Raw genomic sequence first — 18816 nt, forward strand, 5'->3', positions numbered from 1 at the left:
GGGGGAGGGGGAGAGGGAGAGAGATCACAAACCAGACCCATCTGTCTTCCTCTCCTTTTTCAGCGGCAGCAACTAGAACTGATCTGTGATCACTTTTCCTGTCCTACAGGAACATCCAGAGAGCCACAGCATCCTTGCAAGGAGGAGCAAATGATAAGAAGGCCTTGCTTTAATTGATTTGGCTAGGATTTAGCAATAAACAGAAATTCAAGTTAAAAACCAAATCACCACAGCCCGAGTACAGCCCCAGATTCTGAATCCACAACTAAAACTTTAAAATTTCACATTGTTTTCTCAGTATAAGCAAACTTCTAGCAACCTGACTGTATCAAAACAATACTGCAGACAGGCTTGCTCCTCAGAACAGTCCTGCAGATTCCTGTGGCCTGATAAGACAGAGAGCGCAAGACCCTGAGCCAGGGATATAATCTAGAACCACATTGGGCTGGGGATTTAGCTCAGTGGTGCGGCTGCCAGACTCACAAGCACAAGGTCCCGAGTTCGACCCCCAGTACCAAAAAAGAAAAAAGAGAGCCATATTATCTCTGACAGGCTCCTTCTTTCAAGAAAATCTAGGGGGCACCAGCCCTATGCCCAATGCTGTGGTCTCATGCACAAAACCAAAAGGGACCCTGACTTCATGCGCTGACCAGCATGATGGATACAACAGGCAATAATTATAAGGTAATGTGATGAAAGTTTCCAAAAGGGCAGTAAGAGAATACTAAGAAGGTCAGTCACTCAGGCCCAGGAATCCCCAGAGAAGACTCTGGGACCTAAGACTTGAGGATGACTGGTCAGCTGGGAGGAGACAGGAATGTGGCAAAGGGCAGGTCATCTGAAGACCGAGACAAAGAGAGCACCTGGGCGGAATGCTGGGGAACTGGAGCGCACAGAGACACCCCGGGGAAGCACAGGGCAAGGCAGAGGAGACCTTCTCAGGGTTCCCGTGGTTTTAGCAGAGAATTTTCAAAGGCAGTAAGCCATCTGGGACAGCATGGAGACAGAAGGCTGAGGGAGACTGAGGCAGCCTGAGCCATGGCACTCTCAGCACCCATGTTTTCTTTTTTGGGTCTTGGCAATCAGATACAGTCTCAGCCCTTGTTTTATTATTACTATTTTTTATTTTAAGGTAAGTTCTTGCTATGTCGCTAAGCTGCCCAAGCTAAGCTCAAACTTGCAATCTTCCTGCCTCAGCCTTCTCGAAGAGTGCTGGGATTATGTGCTTGTGCCACTACTCCTAGCTTAGTGCCTGCATTTCTAGACTCAGAGTGGGCTATAAAAAGACACAAAGCCCCTGTGTCCAAGCTCAGCAACTGGCAGCTCCCGCTCCCTAAGGACTGTCTGCTGTTGTCTCTAAGGGCACCACCTGGGCGAAGCCCATTCCAGAGTAACGAGGAAAATGACACGAACAGTGCTGGAGATGGGTGGGCAGAACCCTGAGGCAGGGAAGGGGACTGAGTCCCTCCATTGGCCTTCATTGACTTTTTCTGTGCAACGTTGTTTCATCTAATCATTTCTAGGTACACACAGCGGCTCCCTAACTATTTTCTAGGGGAAAGACAGCCTCAGACCTTATTTGAACTCAGCATTCCCTTTGGGTGTACACACAAAGTCTCAGGGCACATTTGGTACAGGCTGCCCACACTCAGTGTATTATTATTATGAAAGATTTAGAGACCTTTATGGTTTGCTGGCCTTTCCAAATTGCCCTTTGTAGTAGAGTACAAGGGCTGATCTCTGCAAGGTCCTAGAAGAATGTTTTATATGCAATTCTGGGGTCCGGGTAAAAAAACAACTGAGAGCTGCAGGTTTGGGGGCTACAGAAAAATATCTTTAGAAACAATAATCCTGCAGGGATCCCAGCTCCTCAGGAGGGTGAGGCAGAAGGATCACAAGTTCAAGAGCAGCCTGGGTAACTTTAGCAAGACACCATTTCAAAATAAAATGCTCTGCATGCCCTGGGTTCGAGCCCCAGCTCTGGGGAAACAAAATAAAATCATGGTATTCTTGTCCTCTGTGGCCATGAACTTTTGCTGGGTTGAAGAATGAGGCTCACTCTGGTGGCTACTGCTAGGTCTACAGCTATTTACATATATGAACATGCACATACCAAAGCCTGTGCCAGAGCACTGATGGGCGGTCTGGCCATCCCTACATGGAGTACCATACGTTAAATGTCTCCAGTAAGTGCTGACCCAGAGGGTCCAGCTTTCCTCCAAGTTAGAAGGGCTGTGGCTCTCACCAGATTACCACCAGAGTCCCCACCTTCCCTCGGGGAAGCAGCATGTGGCTGATCTGGAAGTAGTCACCATCTTCCTGAGCACCAGCGACTCCACTTCTGGGGCAGCCAGAGAGGGCAGCCAGACTGTCCCACGTGCCCCTTCCCACTCCATCATCCTTTAGGACACAGATACGCTTGAAAAGAAGAGCAGGAAGCAGCTGGCCTTCAGGTGCAGGGTTGTACAACTGGGTCACAGTGGGGAAAACACCAAAAACAATCCTAAAAAACCCCCTGGGCCTTGAGCCACACTGCAGGTGAGCAGGACCACAGAAGAGCTGAATGGGTGTTTCTGTTACCTAGGATTGTTTTCTGCATATCCTCACGGCCTTAAAAAAACGGCTCCTTGTCTTCGGTTGGTAACCCTTGAGGGCAGGAACTCTAGGACCACCACTTTTGGAATTCTTCAACTTAGAGCCACGTATGGTTCTGCTCAATGAATACCATGCCAAAAGAAAAATGGCTATTTTTTTCACTTTAAAAGCATGAGCTTTTTTTCCTACATCACCAGCCGGCCATCTGCTCCCTGGCCCAGAATTCCTGCTTTCCCTCTTCCTCCCCACACCCATTTGAACATCCTCCGACATTTCATATTGCCATGTCCCATGGCCTATGGAACTCACAAGCGAGGGCTTCCCAAAAGTCAAGGCGAAAAAGGAAGGAAGCTAATGATCTGGCCACGCGAACATACTGCTCTTTATTGTTTTCTGGGTTCCGTGCATTGTGTTTGCTAGGGTGGTCTGCTGGTCCTCAAGGGAGAAGTCGACTCACGTGTCAAACAATCATCCCAGTTTGTACCTTTTAGAGAAAGACGGTGCAGAAGACATTCTTTCTGAGTAAAGAAAAATTCACTGGGATAGAGTCACACTGGCAGAGAAATGAAAACTACACCTGCTTCAAGAAAATTCCATAATGCTGAACAGCCATGCCAACCCGAGCATTATGACTGAACTCGGCTCCTAATAGCCAGGCATCACCGCCAAATCCCAGTCTGGAGACCACAGGCCGGAGCCTGTCTGGGCTGGGAGAGGAAAAGGGCCATTCTAACAGTAGTCACTGGCAGTATCTGGCCAAGATCAAATGCAGGACTGTGAAGCAAGAAAACAACTGGACACAACACAGCAATGGAATGAAGCAGTCTTTTACGTAAGACACGAACTGCTGTATTTAGGAGCTACAATTACACCACTTGGAGAGACTGGGAGGAAAAGGACAATTTCTAAAGGAATAAATTCATCCATCCAGCACATTCTCCTCTAATCGCTGCTCCCAGACTCTGTTCCCATCTCAACTTGGGAAGACTACAAAGGTCACGGTTAAGACCCGACCTTCTCAGAGAGAGCCCGTTCTTCCACCCTCTCCCCTCAGTGAGGGCAGCGAGGGTTTCACATCCCAACAGGGGTTTCCTTTTGAAACCAAGACCTCCTTTCTTTGCTCCTGGCTTGCAGTCTGAGCTCTCCTCTCCTTCTCCGGCCCACTCATCTCAATTTTCTTTCTCACAGCCTTCCCCAGCTTGTTTCCCAGCAGAGGAAACTCGGGGCCACATCCTGCCCAGTCAAATCCCGTCCTCCTGCACCAACCACTCCCACCTGCTCTGAGAGCTGCCCCTTCCGCAATCTGGATCAACACCCGCGTCCACACACCGCCCAGCACCCCAGCGTGGCATCACAGGCATCACAAGCGGCCCTCTGTGTGCCCCACCATAGACACCAGGCTCCCTCTCTTCTCTCCCCTCCCCTGCTGTCACTGCGTGGTCAAGTTCAAGGTTAGTGAGGAGTGCCAGATTTCAGAGTCTGGAAAGTCCTCCAGCCAGGGGAGAGGCTGAGGGAGCGCAGAGATTTACCTCATCGTGCGCGCGCGCGCGCACACACACACACACACACACACACACACACACAAGTTGCAGTTAGACTGCGATCACTTCCGCTCCCACTCCTAGTTAACATAGTTCCCGCCGAGCAAGTGCTTCAGACTCTTCTTTTCTGCTCACCACCTTCCTTCGTTCAACCCGAGGGCATTTTACCACCCATCTGAAGCTCAACACTGTCGACCAGTCCCTTTTCAAGACTTGGTAACTCAGTAATGGCCAACATTCAACACCACTGACCCCACTGTTAACATGGGCTGGGGAGCAGGGAGATTTCAATAAGGGAGCTGTCTACTATGGAGAGCGTGGTTTATGGGCTCTGCCGCTGATTACCTCTGAAACTCTCTTTTAGCTTTGCGCTGTCGCGAACAGCACCATATATTATATGCAAGCTTTGTTTCACCCCATTAACAGAGGACAACTGTATTAGCCATATGAGTCTGAGTTCCCATGCTACTTAATTGCTAGGCTGCTATGTTAACGAAGTTAGGAGGGGGGTTGGCAAGAGTGTAGATCACCTTCATGTACAGATATTTGTGGTTTTATTTTTCCTTTTGCCAGCTTGCCTCTCTGTTTCAATTGCCTACCATCTGCCTTTGAACAGTCTGAGTGCAAGCAGATAGATTTTATTTGGAGAATGAAATGCTTTTGAGCTCATCCTAGAAAAGCATTTTCATATACTGGTATGCAGGGCATTTTCTGTGTAATAGAATCTCAGAGGCACTGCAGGGTCAGCTGATAGCTGGTTCCTCCCCAGAGTCAGAGTTCACTGTAAAATTAAAAACCTCATGATCACATTTTTCAACCAAGGGAACAGGACAGAGGGCCACGAGTCATCTCTCACCCTCAAATGAGTCCTGAGACAGCCCAAAAGAGTGCAGGGGACAGGGGAGCAGATGCTGTGTTACGTACACAGTCTACCTCCTGCTTTCCATCCTTAATTCATTATGAGCTAAGGAGGAAAAAAAAAAAAAAAAAAAAAAAGAACCACAAAGCTTGCAGATCTGCTGATTCATGGTTTTCTTTACATGTCCAATAAACATCAACTGAAAAGTAGATACATTCATTCAATTCACTAATAAGATGTGATCTGAACTTATCTGCTATTTTGAAAATACAACCGTAATTAAAACTAACTGCCAAGTCAAAAATCAATAATCAGAAGACCTGGGTTCTAGTTCCAACATAGCAATGGTTGCCAGGGGACCCTGGGAAGGGCACTGAACTGAGTGGTTTGGGTCTTGGGCTGAAATTTCCCAAAACTGCAGCTCTAAACGTCTAAATCCTGGGATTCTAAAGACCAGTGCTCAGCAGTCAGAACCAATCGGGCAGAGGTCATGGTGATGTTTGCAGTGATTCCTGCACTACTGGGACAGGAGCCCCAAGCACTGTTCATACAGCAAGCCCAAGGTTCGTGAATGCTAACACCGCCACTTCAGTCTCTCTTCAGAAGCTCCCAGGCCTGAGTACAGCACTCCAGAAGCAATGCAGCTGCCACCCCAATATGTAATCTCTTACCCCAACAAATAAAACCCTGCTAGATCCCCAAATCTGAATCGGTGAGTCCTCAGTGTTCTGCAGAAGCTAAAATGGAGTTCTACAAAATCAACAGCTCTCTCCTCCCTACCTCCTCCTTTGCAGAAACCACTAGGATGTCAGTTGGGGGTGGGGAGTCCCTGTCCTATGAAGGAGAAAGGCACAAACCACTTTATGGCTTTAATTATTCCCATGGTTCCTTAGGAGCAAGACGGATGAGGAAAAGCAAAAGCAACACACAACCCCTGCTCACTCACCTAACTCTCCAAAAATAAATGCATGGTTTTCATAAAATGCTAGTTGATCTTTATTATAAATGCTTAGAATCCACAAAAGAATGCTTTTAAAACTCCACAAAGCAAGTTTCAAAGTATAATACAAAAATGTCACACATTGGGTAAGATAATACTTCACTTCCTCAACTGTTCACTCAAAGCTATTAAAGGCCACCTCTCATTTACAAGAAGCAATCAGTATGTATGTCTGTCCTGCTCTTAAAACTAATCCTAAACTGAGCATGTGCCTGAATCTCAATGACTTGGAGGCTGAGGCAGGAGGATCACAAGTTTGAGGACAACCTGGGCAACTGATACCCTGTCTTGAACAATAAAAAAGGGCTAGGTATACAGCTCCATGCTCAGGCCCTGAGTTCAATCCCTAGAACCAAAATACAAACAAAAAATCTTACTCTAAAAGCCACCTCCCTAATTCTTCTCCCCTTTATTTTTAAGAAAAGATGGACTTCCCTGCTTTCACAGTCCCGCTGCTTCCCTTTAACCCCTCCTTCCCACTCTCTGGTGGCGCTGTACTTGTGCTGGGACACTTCGTAAATGAGCGATACTGAAGGGTCAAAAAGGCTACTTCAGTGAAGTGTGACTAGCAAAGCCCTCTAAAGAAATGTGGTTTCACCGCTTACAAGCAGTCCAACACACATTAAAAGTTACAACTCCTGAAAGGCCAACGGCACACAGTAACGCATCATGAATATTAAAACTCTTAACATGCAGAAACTATTAGTTTGGGGAAGTACTTTACTAATCAGCTTCTAAGGACACAATCTGAAAGCTGGATTTCTTACCCAAACTGATTAAGAATGATTACAAAGAAACGAGCAACATGTAAGCTTTTACTCTGTAAGAATACATAAACTATTTCTCTATTAGTATGCATTTTAATTTTATCAACAACTGCCAAAAACTTACTTTCTTTCCTCAATTCTGAAAGGCATGCTTGATACCAAACACCCCCTATTATGACCATTCAGTAAAGTGAAAGGTGATATAATCTCTAATGAACAGGAACATCGGTACATTCGAAAAGAAAAAAGATCTTAAAGGGAAAAAGAAAACAAAGAACTACAAAATGAACAAACCGAGGAGAACACTGAAGTCCTAACACAATCATGTGGGAAGGATCACGGTTGGAGTGGAAAAAGAAAAGCAGAGAAGGGCAAGAAGATGGAGGAAAGATAAGCAAGGGGCAGAGAGGGTGGACCAGCATAAGCCTGTTTTGGAAGGCTCACTTCAGTAAATTCTGCTTTAAAGATTTACAGGCCAGACGCGATGTGCTTTAGGGTGATGCTCCTATTTGGGAACTGTGAATGCATGATGTCATGAAAGAGAAATACAATTATTCCGTATTAATGAAGAAGAAGGCTCACACATGCACGGGACATGCGGTGACTCAAGTACAGCACCTGCAGAGGTGGAGGGAGAGGGGCTGCAGGGAGAGGAGGAGTGGAGCAGGGAGAGGTGGGGGACTCAATGGTAAAGCCAAGCAAGCTAATAATAGAGGCAGAAGGGAAGTACTGCACCGCAGGAGATAGACACGCAGAGGAAGAAGAGCAGCAAGCCTGGGAACCGCTGGTAATTATCCTATTGCGCAAGAGGCAGCACGGCCAGTGCAGAAAAGGAAAAGCGTCCCTGTCCCTCCCTTCTCCCTCTGCTCCCCTTAGACCAGACAAGCCACTTGTAAGACAAGCTTCAGCCTGGCAACAGCAAGCTTTACGGTGAAAGAATCCCACTGTTTTATCAACCATATCTGGCTGTACTGGGCGTGCGTGAGTCTGATATGGGGCAGTAACTAACCCAGGCCCAGGGACGGGGAAGCGAGTTCACACGCAGTGCTCACAGGATAGGATGCTGTGTGTACGTACGTGCGGGGATGCATGCACTGAGGCACAATTTCACACCTCCCAAGAAGGGAGGGTTGTGAGGAGCTGCGGGCCCTGAGCTGAGCACAGTACAGGGAGGCCAGCCAAGTGTCCCCCTACCTCAGGGCTCCAGGACTTGCCAGGCAGCTGGGCTGCCGCCCACACGGTCCAATGTCCTGCTCTTAAGATGGCCAGTCAGGAGGGAGGGTGTGCGTGTGTAACAGAAGTGACACACCTGGCTAATTGTGCAATGGGATATCACAGGAGCGATTTTCTTCCTCATCTCAGCTTGTGATCAGATTCTGCCCGAGGCATGAGGCTTAAGGGTCCTTGCAACTTGCATGAAGAAAAACACAGGAACGAGCCCTTCTCAATGCCAGCCAGGGGTCATAAAATGAGTGGAGGTTCAGAAAATACCCTTTTCTTGTCACTCTGGGACAGTGTCACCTTCATCACGGGGAAAACTGGCTGGAAGTGAGGCTGTTCCTTAACAGTCCTGATCACACATGAATTTATTTTCAGTAAAAGGAATTCACCAAAATATAACGGCATAGTGTTGTGAAAGTCTTGCCACATTAAAAAAAAAAAAGTGAGAAGTCTTTTACCACACTGTACATCACAAATTCAGGTTTGCAAAATTCGTTAACTTTGCCGCGGTTGGGCAGGGTAGGGTGCCCTTCATACACACCAGCACTGGGCACTTGTTACTCTGCTCCTGTAGAATGATGGGTTCAGCAGCTCATTAAGCAGAATCCTGCCAGGTGTGGTGTGCGCGCCTATAATCCCAGCACTAGGGAGGCTGCGTGAGGAGGAGGAGGATAGTTATGAATTTGAGGCCAGGCTGGGCTACATAGTGAGTTCAAGGCCAGTCTGCACTTCAGACCTTGTCTCAAAAACAAAACCAAAAAAAAGAGCAGAATCCTTAAACTCAGAAGATAGTGGCTCATGCCTGTAATCTCAACTACTCCTTGTGGCAGGAAGACAGCACAAGTTCTAGCTCAACTTGAGCTACTTGGAGAGACCCAGTCTCCAAATAAAATGAAAAGGCTGGGTTATAGTTCAGTGCTGGAGCACAGGAGTACGTGGGAAGACTGCAAAAAAGGAAAGGAAAGGATTCTGAGACTTTCTCTAAGTCAGGTCGATTTTTAAGCAAATTCAAATGACAATAATTACCAATATTCCTAACATAGTCACAGGGGTTACTTTTTGCTAGGGCTAAATGGGAGACAGTCTCCAGATTGCAAAAACAATTATCAGGAACTAGGTCCCTGAGCGCTAAGCCCAAGGTTGCTGTGCTACCACTGGGCCTGGCAAGCTGGAAGAGGAAGGGGAAGTACACGGCCTCCACATCAACAGCCTCCCGCGTGTGGATGCTGAGTAAGGGGCCTGGGGGACTCGGGGGAGGAAATGTGGCAGCAGCTCACTGTCCAAGGATGAGGTCCATAAATCGTGTCCCTAAGATCGGCCCCCAGCCCTGTAACTACTCTCTACTTATTGCTGGAGCTCTGTTGAGGCTCATCTGAGAGCAGCAAGTGAACCCTCAGACTCTCCGCAAGTCGAGAAACCCAGAACAACAGTGCTGGGATGAAGCCACCCGCAGCCAGGGTGAGGTCAAGGGCAAACAGGCAGGCAGGCAGCTGCAGCGTGGGCCTGGAAGAGAGCCCCTGGCAGGCGGTCAGCAAAACTCCTGCCGGTTTGGGCAGGGGACTATAAGCCAACCCTTCCTGGGGTCTGCCTGGGTTCCGGAAGTTAAAACTTTTCATGTCCTGGGTCCCGGCTATAGGTCGATGGCTACAAAAAAAAGGTAAAATTCAGCCCTTTGGGGCTTTCATGGAAGGCCCCTGGTGCGTCTGCTTGGATCAGAAAATAACCTGACTTCTCCCTACCTGGTCCCTTTCACTTGTATCAGATTGCACTTGGAAGATTCCCAGAGTGCTCTCCATAGGCAAATACCACTGAGCTGTCCGCTGCAAACAAAAACACTAAGGCTGCCGCACCATCTGTGAAGCTTGCTCTGGGCTGTTTTCCTAGTGCTGTGGTATACTGAGTCATCCTCACTTGGTTAGTCCCTAGGGCAGCCCAGCAGGAGCTCAAAAGAGATCTTCCTCAGATAAGTGTAGCAGAGACCCAGCTCAGAGCACAGGACCCAAGGAGAGGTTCAGCTTCCTCTCTCTTCTTGGAAAGGCGATTGCAGGCTTCTCAGAAGGCTCAGGAAACTTCTTTCTAGTTCTGTCTGCCTGCCAGACAGAAGGGGAATCTGGTGGGGGGACTTCTGGTGGCCCCCACCCAATGGGGACAGGCCCCTGATCCCCAGTCTCATGGCCAGCTATGCCCAATCTGCACACAGCTGAGACCTGGGCCATACTACACAAGAGGGCAATTGATCAGCGCTTAGGTCCATTTATTTGGGGATATCCGGGCTGCACCTGGAAAATCCAGCCTCCCGGCTCTCAAGCTTTTTCTCCCACTGCCCATGTTCCTCTCCAAGAGGAGCCCGAGAGGGAAAGTATGTGTGTGTCTGCTCAGTGCATGAGCTGTCCAGGAGAGCTGCAGGATGTGGGGTGGCAGTGTGTTAGCCCTGCCCTGTGGTCCTGATGTGGCTTTATAACACAGGTCTCTATCTTGCTTCCTTCCTCTACCCTCAGGGAGTATTTGCTCAGGATTTCAACAGTGCAAGGCCTTCTTCATGTTACATTATCACAGAGCCCAGCATTTACTTGCCCAGAACAAACGCTTCATAAATACTTGCTGATTGTAAATATCTAATTCAACATAACTTGGCTTGCCTCTGTGCCAAGCACTGTGCTAGACAATGGAAATATAAAAATGAACCCATCAGGGCGGGCTGGGGATTTGACTCAGTGGTTCTGCCGCCTATCTCTCAAGCACAAGGGCCCAAGTTCTATCCCAGCATGAAAAAAAAAAAAAAAAATCAAACTCCTGCCCTCAGTGGTTGTTCACACTAGTGATAACAATAAGTCATTAATCTATAACTAGATCACTGCCAACAACAGAGAGGTGTTCAATGAACTGGAACAGAAAGTCAGGCAGCCACAGGAAAGCCAAAGAGATGGGCTTCAGAGGAAACATCGGCTGCCAGGCAGAAAAAAGGATCAAGGGAAGATTCCAGGCATAAAAGTTCATCCTGTGGTCTGGGACAAGAGCAGGAAGTGGTTGGATGGAACATGATGAGGAAGGCGAGGTGGGAAATGATACCAGAAAGTAGACTACAGAGGACAAGGCGCTGAGCTGAAGTGAGGTGATCAGATTCTTATTTGCATAAAACGACTCCAGGCTGGATTGGAGAAGATAGGAGAGGAGGCAGGAGGAACAGGGAAGAGCCATGAACAAGAGTCTGGGGCCAGAATGAAGATGCGAAAACCAGAGAAGAGAAGGTTGATGGAGACGAGGAGTGGCATGCACCAGATTGCCTGGCAGGCCAGAAGGGCTGCTCTGGCAGCCCTAAGAAACAGCAATGAATGAGCCTGTTAATGTGCCAAGGACCACAGAAGGTCATCATTCACTCCCCTTACTCCTGGCGGGCTTTTGTGGCAGCACTGGCTTTAAGATGGCCTTTGAAGAATGATGGAGAGATGACTTGGCAGAATTATCCATTTACTATTCTCCTCTTGGCCGATCTCCCCTGTGATTCGTACCCTACAGTTTTATTTAGCCCTACTTTTCTGATATGACTCTGAGACAGACTCTTGCAACAGAAACCTTGACCAAGAAAGGCTGCCATCTCCTCTCACATTAATCCTGCTCAGCCACATCACTTGGCAGGATCTGGCTTACATGAGACAAAAAAATAAATAAATAAGAACAATATTAAGGCTGCGCCAGGGTAGCAAACTGATCCATTCGGAGGATTATAAGGGACACCTGTTTTTGAACACGACAGCTGCTAAAGTAGATGCGTGCATCCCAGTAACAAGAGTTCTGTTCGTGAAAGACTCAATAATGCAGAAGCAGGCATGGACCTTCTCAGCTCTGTCACCTGAATGCAAAAAGCAGACAGTTCAAATAAGGTCACACAAAGAATGGGAACGCTGCTGGCTGATCTGGAGAACCCAAATGCTAGTTTCCTCATGGAGAGGTGATTTACCTATTATCCAAGCACTCTGAGACAAGATTTCCTCAAAGGAGCTGTCATACACGGAGGATGTTATCATAAAACACACTGCAGCTTTTTGAAGTTTGGTTGATTCATACGCAGTGGCTGACCAAACATTTCTCTACGGAAGCCAGCCTAAAAACAAACTAAAACACTGCCCAGCCTGAAATGTACATGGTGAGCCAGGTATTTAGCTCAGTGGTGCCGCCACTTGCCTCACAAGGTCCCGAGTTCAATGCCCGGTACCAAAAATAAAATAAAATAATGCAGACGCTAACACAGGAACAAATAAACATTTAAAATTACCTTCTTGGTACATCTGCCACTAATCTTTCTCGCCTCCCCCCCTCACACACACAAAGTCTATCAATAAACACTACAGGCAAATTATTTCATAGCTGGAATACATACACATTACCTTTTCAGACCGGAGCAGGAGATGCTCTTAGAAACAGCTTGTTAACAGCCCCTCAGCTTGCTGTTTAACAATCCGTTTATAGCCCATCACAAAGCCAACCCTCTAAGGAGATGTATTTTACATCTATCCGTAAGGTTTCTTAGCCACAAGACTGGGATTTGTGCAACCTTCTCCTCTGTACGCTAGAAAACAGACTACACTGTAATTTCCATAACGTATGATCTTGTGAGCGCACAGTGTTAAGTGCATGTATGTAAACAGTCACAAGGACAAACCCTCAGAATAAAAGCAGAATGATACCCAAGAAAGTACAAGCCACACCATGCAGTCCTGGCTAAAGTTAAAAACAGCAGGTAAAGGCATTGTCAGCCACCCTCACACTGTCCTCCCCAGGTCGAGCTAAATCTACCCCTGTGCTGGTCCTAAGCTCTAGCCTTCAGTGACTACCTAGGAGCCTTTCCCTGACCCAATGAAGTTACTTGGTAGGTGTCAGAGTATGGAGAGATCTTTCAATGCACTTCAGTTATAAGTCTGCCAATGCACACAAATCCCAGCAAAAATGAACCTGAAATCATGGATTTTCTCCCACAGTCTAATACCTGTACCCTAAGGACCCCAGCACCAGCCACTAGATGTCCCTTCCGGCAAACGGTGCAGCCAGAAGGCCCTGAAGTGCCAACATGGTCATCAGCCTGATGTGCAGCCAGCCGGACCTAACGCTTACCTCACCCGGCCCAGGGGTAGCCAAAACTTCCCCGGAGAACACAATCTTGCCAACACAGAGCCCATGGAGGTCTCAGAAGGATAAAACCCACATAAGACTCTCATAAAAAGAGACTGAGAAGAACAACAGACGTTGATTTGGGGACTGGAGTTATGAAGTGAATTCTTCCCATCAATCCATTTGGCAGTAAGCCCGGCAGACAACCACTACGTGTACATAACTGGGTTTGCCCCAGCAAGGCTCCAAGGAGCACCCTAAAACGCACCTAGTAAGAAACACGCTGTTCTGTGACCTCGCACTGACTCATAACCTAGATTTAAACCAACCAAGAGGCCAAGAACTACATTCGCATCTACTCACGCCTCCTCCACGGTAAGCCTTTCAAGACCACAGCCGAAATGAAAATGTACACAAACCATGTCTCTCAAATCGGGCCGCTCAACACAACGGCTAACCACAAAAGCACACCCAGGTAACTCCTCCTACTTAGCAAAATGCCTTTGGGCCACGGGACTGTTTCTAAAGAGACAAATTCTCCAAAAAGCTGGCTAACGTTCAGTGACAAGGGCCGCTGGGTCCACTTCATCTGCCTCTGCTGAAGTAACACGGCCATTCGTTCAGTGGAGTCCTCCCAGCTGCCCCTTCTCCTCATTCCTGCTTTTAAAGGTTTTGCCCACTCTGAGGCCATGTCGAGCAGCACATCTCCCACTGAGAACACAGCCTTGCACCACGAAAGTGAGAACCGTGCTGCTGCGTGGATAAATACGTTGTTGTCAGTGGCTCTAAAGGTAGGTAGCTTAGAAAAGTTTAAGTACCAGGGAGGGCAGAGGCATGCAGGACAGATATACAAATAGGTGCCCTACTTGAGAAGTAAGCTGACACCTAAGTTCTTGGCCCATCTCCCTGCCGACTGCAGAAAGTTAGAGATACCCTGACGGCATGCTGACGAAGATCAGAGATCATCACTCCAGCCCTTCTGTGCCTGCCAAGATTGCCCCTGGAATCCAAGTCCCAGGGCTGTGTCTGCCCTACAGCTGGCTGGAGCCTGCAGAGAAACACACCCTCACCTCCTCACCTACAGCCCCGCCAGGAGCACAGAGCCATGGATGGATGGATGGATGGATGGACGGTTGGATGCATAAGAGAGCCGAATGCAACCTGCAGGAAGGAAGTCTTTGTTCCTCCGGTTCACTTCCCCTTCCCACTGGTGTGGTTCTTCCTTCTACCTCAATTGAAAGGATTGGAGTCAGCAGACTATGGGAGGGAGGGATTACATGGCACCAACTCCAACCAGGAGCTGGCAGCTTTCCAGGGGACCTGAGGTACACTCGCCTAAACCAGGGAATCCAGGTCTCAAAGCCAAGGACAAGAGGAGACTTACCTACACTGGGAGTCTGCCCAAATCCCTCAGATTGTATCCCCCAAATGACAACTCTCCCGCTTTGAGTAAAGCCCAGGTCAAAAGGTACCAAGTCAGTGACCCCTGACTTGGAGCTGTGCCCCCTCCCCATCACTGGCCATTACTGTCACTAAGAACACATTAAGCCAGGAGGGCTGGTGGGTCCTAGCAACATAAAGCACCAGTCCAGCAAACTCACCACAACGATTCTTCTAAATCTCCAAGACCTCGAGTCAAAAGGAGGACACAGCAGACACAAAATGCATCGCGGGTCCAATCTTTTAGATTTCAAATTTTTCCAAAACCAGCACTAGCTTGGGAGCGAGTATACACAGAGGCCCAAAGAAAAGAGAACTCGCTTCAGTCCCTTCCCTTCGGGTTCCCATCCTGTGATCACAAATCACTACGTGAAAATAATTAGCTGGACCACAGAGTCAGGAGTCACTACCGTGCAGTTTGGCCTGACAGGAGTCTGGTTTGGTGGTCAAGGACAGTCTGGGAAAGAGAAAGGGTCTAGAAATAATGAATAATGATGAAACTAGTGTTGAGAAGTCTCTTTCCTGAAGCTAAGCTCCTTGAAGCGGTTAAAGAACTTAGCAGACTCCAGCCCCTCTTCATGAAGCCCCCCCTTCTATTTTGTGTTGCCCATCCCAGAGCATTGTCACCTGACCTCGATTCTTCCTTAGACTTCCTTAGACTACCGGGCCACACCTGCAGTGAGGGGGCAGCACTGGGCCCTCCTTTTCTCTCCTGCCTCACACCATCAGCACAACAGCGGCCACACCTAGAGCCTCACTTTCACTATGGAGCGGGGAGGTGTGTCTGAGAAAGCCAGCAACTTCAGAGACAAACGGGCTGGGCTGTTCTCTCCGGCTTGGTTTTTTAATTACAAGACTGATTTTTATCTCCAGGTCATTTCTTCCAGGAAAGACTTAAGAGCTAGCCTCCTCATGTACAGAAAAGGTAAGTAAGTGAAACAAGTCATAAGACAGGTAGGTCTTAAGGACGACAGTGAAACGGCCCTGTCTAGCTCACTGCACAGGATGGAAGGCAGCTAAGAAGAAAATCAACTTCCACCGGCGGCTTCCAGGATGAGTACAGAGGCGTGGTTTCTCTCCAAATCTCTTTCTTCCACCGTCTGCAGGTCCCACACCTGGTGCATGGGGCGGGAAGAAGGCAGTGAATATACTCTCCACTATTCCTCAAAAGGGATCGTTTTCCAGTCTACATTTCATCCTCTCATGTGACAAGCACATGAAACAAAGATTCGGGATGGCATTTTAAGTCTGCAGCAGAAAGAATATGGCTATTCAAAAGGAGATATTTCAGTCCCTTAGCATCTACTAAACACAAAGGTTTCCTTCATGCCCCAAGGTAACGCATTCAGCTTTCAAACTCTTCTTCGGTACAATTATACTTCCAGCCGGGGCCATTCACTCCCCGATGGTGAAACTGGAAATTCACCATCCCCACAGCAAACTGTGTCTGTTCTATGGTCAGACAGACACGGAACTGCCTGTGAAACAAAAGCAGACTAAAGAACTGAGGCCGTCTTTCAAGTCTCGCCCCAGTCGCAAATAATAAGCAACTGTATGAACGAACAAGCAGATCCCTGAATGTGTTCGAATACTTGAGTGCTGAGTAACAGTGCTAGTTAGAGTCGCTATACGGTACTTCCAGACTTAGTTTTTTTTTTTCCTTTTCTTTCATCTCTGGAAACTTATGCAGAGCCACACTAGCTATTTCCCTCAGAACTTCGCCATAAGACACAAAAGGCATCTGCCATTATCACGTAATTGCAGCTGGCTCATCTCTCCTGTTGTTGAGGCTTGTGTTCAACGACAGTTAAAATAAGAGCTTTTCTGAGCACCAAGTGACCCCAGCCAGCCCTGTGAAAAACTCAGTGGGATGGTGACAAGAGCACAGCACTGGGTGTCGGCTCACACAGTACCTCCAGCAACCCTGAGAGCTTAAAGCAAGAGCACCAGTGTCTCTGGCATCCCCATCTCAATTGTGTAATGTGCCCACAGGACTAGAAAGCCTCCAGCCCCTTCTTGAGCCACGAACTGCAGGTGATAACAAAGAGGATGAACTAACACTTTTTACCAGTATAAGGTACGGCATCAGGCAATTCACTTATCCCAACAGTGCCAAGAGACACATATTGCTTTGTTAGCGCTTTAAACTATAGGTTCGTGATTAGGTAACCTGAACCAGTTCAAGGACCGGGCTTCATAGGCCTGTCCACTCCGGGCTCTGCGTTCCTGTCGGCAGTAAGTAGCCCCCTCTTCTCAGCAACTCAGAATCCCCTTATGAGAAGTCAACTTTATAAGTAAGAACCAAAGGACAACAAGTGACAGTAAAATCCAAATCTAAATTCGAAGACACGGCCCACAGCTGCCTGGCAAGTGCAAGGTCCCGCGTTTGATTCCTGGTACCAGAAAAAAAAACACAAAAAGACGAAGCAGAGGTGATTTGAACTCCACTGCAGCAACTCACACAGAGCACGCAGGCAGAACAATGCGTCCTTTTTGGGTCACTCAGGAAATGATATCCTTTTCCCTACATCTGAGTCCCACATACAAAGGGGAAATACCCCAAAGAAGTACCTACGGCCTCAAGACAGTGGGGCTGACTAACCAGCTCTTTTCCATCCTCACAGGGGAGTATTTTCATAGATGATTCATCTAAATAAAGGGACTTAGCCTTCTAAACCCTAAAATTACTTGTATGTCGGACCTCTTTGTTGGATATACTTCCAAAATATATTTCATTCTCCCCTCACTTCTTAAATCTCACAATTTAATTTCCAAGTCATAATTTCAAATGTTACTCCCTTCAGTCACTCTGCAGTGCCACACGGAGGGGTTTAACCCTGCACTGAAGCCATCGTAACAGGGAAGCTGTGGTGTCTGGGTCCTGGTCTGCTCTTCATGAGCTCGGCTATGAGGTTAGATGGACACGGACCCGGGGAGAACACCTGACCTGCCTCAGCTACAATTAGCAAAGTGATCTATGTAAATGCAACAGGACTAAGTTTTCTCACCTGTGTCATGGAGTTTGGTTTGTTCTTTCCAAATCCCCTTACATAACGTACCTCCCCTCTGCTCTTCTCTCTCCACACCCTTTCCTAAATATCCTCTAAGACTCTTTACTGAACCTATTTGAATTCAGAAATGTAGGAAGTTAGGTGGCCAAACTCTCTCTTCATTCAAGTAAATTAGAAAGAATAAGATTACTACGGCCAGGCCATCATGAAAAAGGAGAAGAAAGCAAAATAATACTTTGGTGTTGGAGGGAAAAAATTAGGGAATATCTGCAAAGACCACAAATAGATTTCAAAAAAACACACAGCATTGGGGCCAGGGATTTAGCTCAGTGGTTCTGCCACCTACCTTGCAAGTACAAGGTCCTGAGTTTTTGATCCCCAGTACCAAAAACAAAAACACCACACAGCATTAAACGTGTGCACGAGGAATACTTTAAGAAAGAACAATGACAAAAAATATATTCTTGGATTGGACAAATGGATTTAAAAGGAAAAGCTGTGCGAGAAAAAGACATAGCAGGGGGTGATACAGGCAGAGAAGCCTTCTGGCCCCAAAGCTCAGCAGGCTGAGGACACAACCTCTCAGACTCCAATGACCTAATAATGGAGTAATCAGATGCAGGGGAAATAAGAGAAAAGCAGAGAAGGAAAAGAAAATTTCTGAGCAAAGCACAAGGACTGAAAATGAAACCCACTCCAAGATAACATACCATTGGAGGATTTGGGGTTGGTGGAAATGGAAGACAGAGACATTCATCCTAAGTTGGGTGGCTCAGGAGACCATCGGGCTGGTCCCTGTGCGCGGGCAATGGCTAGGAATAACCTACCTTCAGGGAAGACCAGCGAGCAAAGGAAACGCAGCCTGCTAGGATCTCTGCCAGCTCCACTCCTGCCGTCTCCCCTCTGGTGATGACCACCAGCCCCCAGCCGCATGTCAGAACTTTCTTCATTAAGATGACTGTCCAGTATTTTAGAATACAGTCGTGGAAAATATTTTGGAATTGTAGTCCCATGATGTGGACTCAGCCTCGACTTTCCACTTACAGCCTGGCAGATCTGAAGCCAATCTCTCATTTGACCTCTCTGGGCTTCCCTTTCCTCTCGGGTAAAATGGGGAGGAAAAATTACTTTCAGGAGAGAGCTGTAGAAAGTAATCAAGGTCATGCAGATAAAACAAGCAGCACAAGGACCAGCAGGTGTTAGTATTCAAAGTGTGGCAGTGACAGTGATGTGGTAATGATGAAAGGGGAGGGGGGAGTGGGAGGGCAGGGGGAGA

The 18816-nt window shown here is 47.6% G+C and overlaps 1 protein-coding gene across 1 annotated transcript in view; it reads right to left on the reverse strand.

Annotated features, from left to right (window-relative positions):
• The window catches only part of Etv6 (ETS variant transcription factor 6), a 203352-nt gene extending 184784 nt beyond the window's left edge, over positions 1-18568 (reverse strand). Inside the window, exon 1 of the mRNA XM_010643554.3 lies at positions 18368-18568. Coding sequence (XP_010641856.1) covers positions 18368-18553 — 186 coding nt within the window. The 5' untranslated portion in view covers positions 18554-18568. The remainder of the gene's footprint in view (positions 1-18367) is intronic.
• Positions 18569-18816: the final 248 nt, after the last annotated feature.

This window comes from Fukomys damarensis, unplaced genomic scaffold, assembly GCF_012274545.1.
Source record: "Fukomys damarensis isolate Sample0158 unplaced genomic scaffold, DMR_v1.0_HiC HiC_scaffold_19, whole genome shotgun sequence".
NCBI lineage: Eukaryota > Metazoa > Chordata > Mammalia > Rodentia > Bathyergidae > Fukomys > Fukomys damarensis.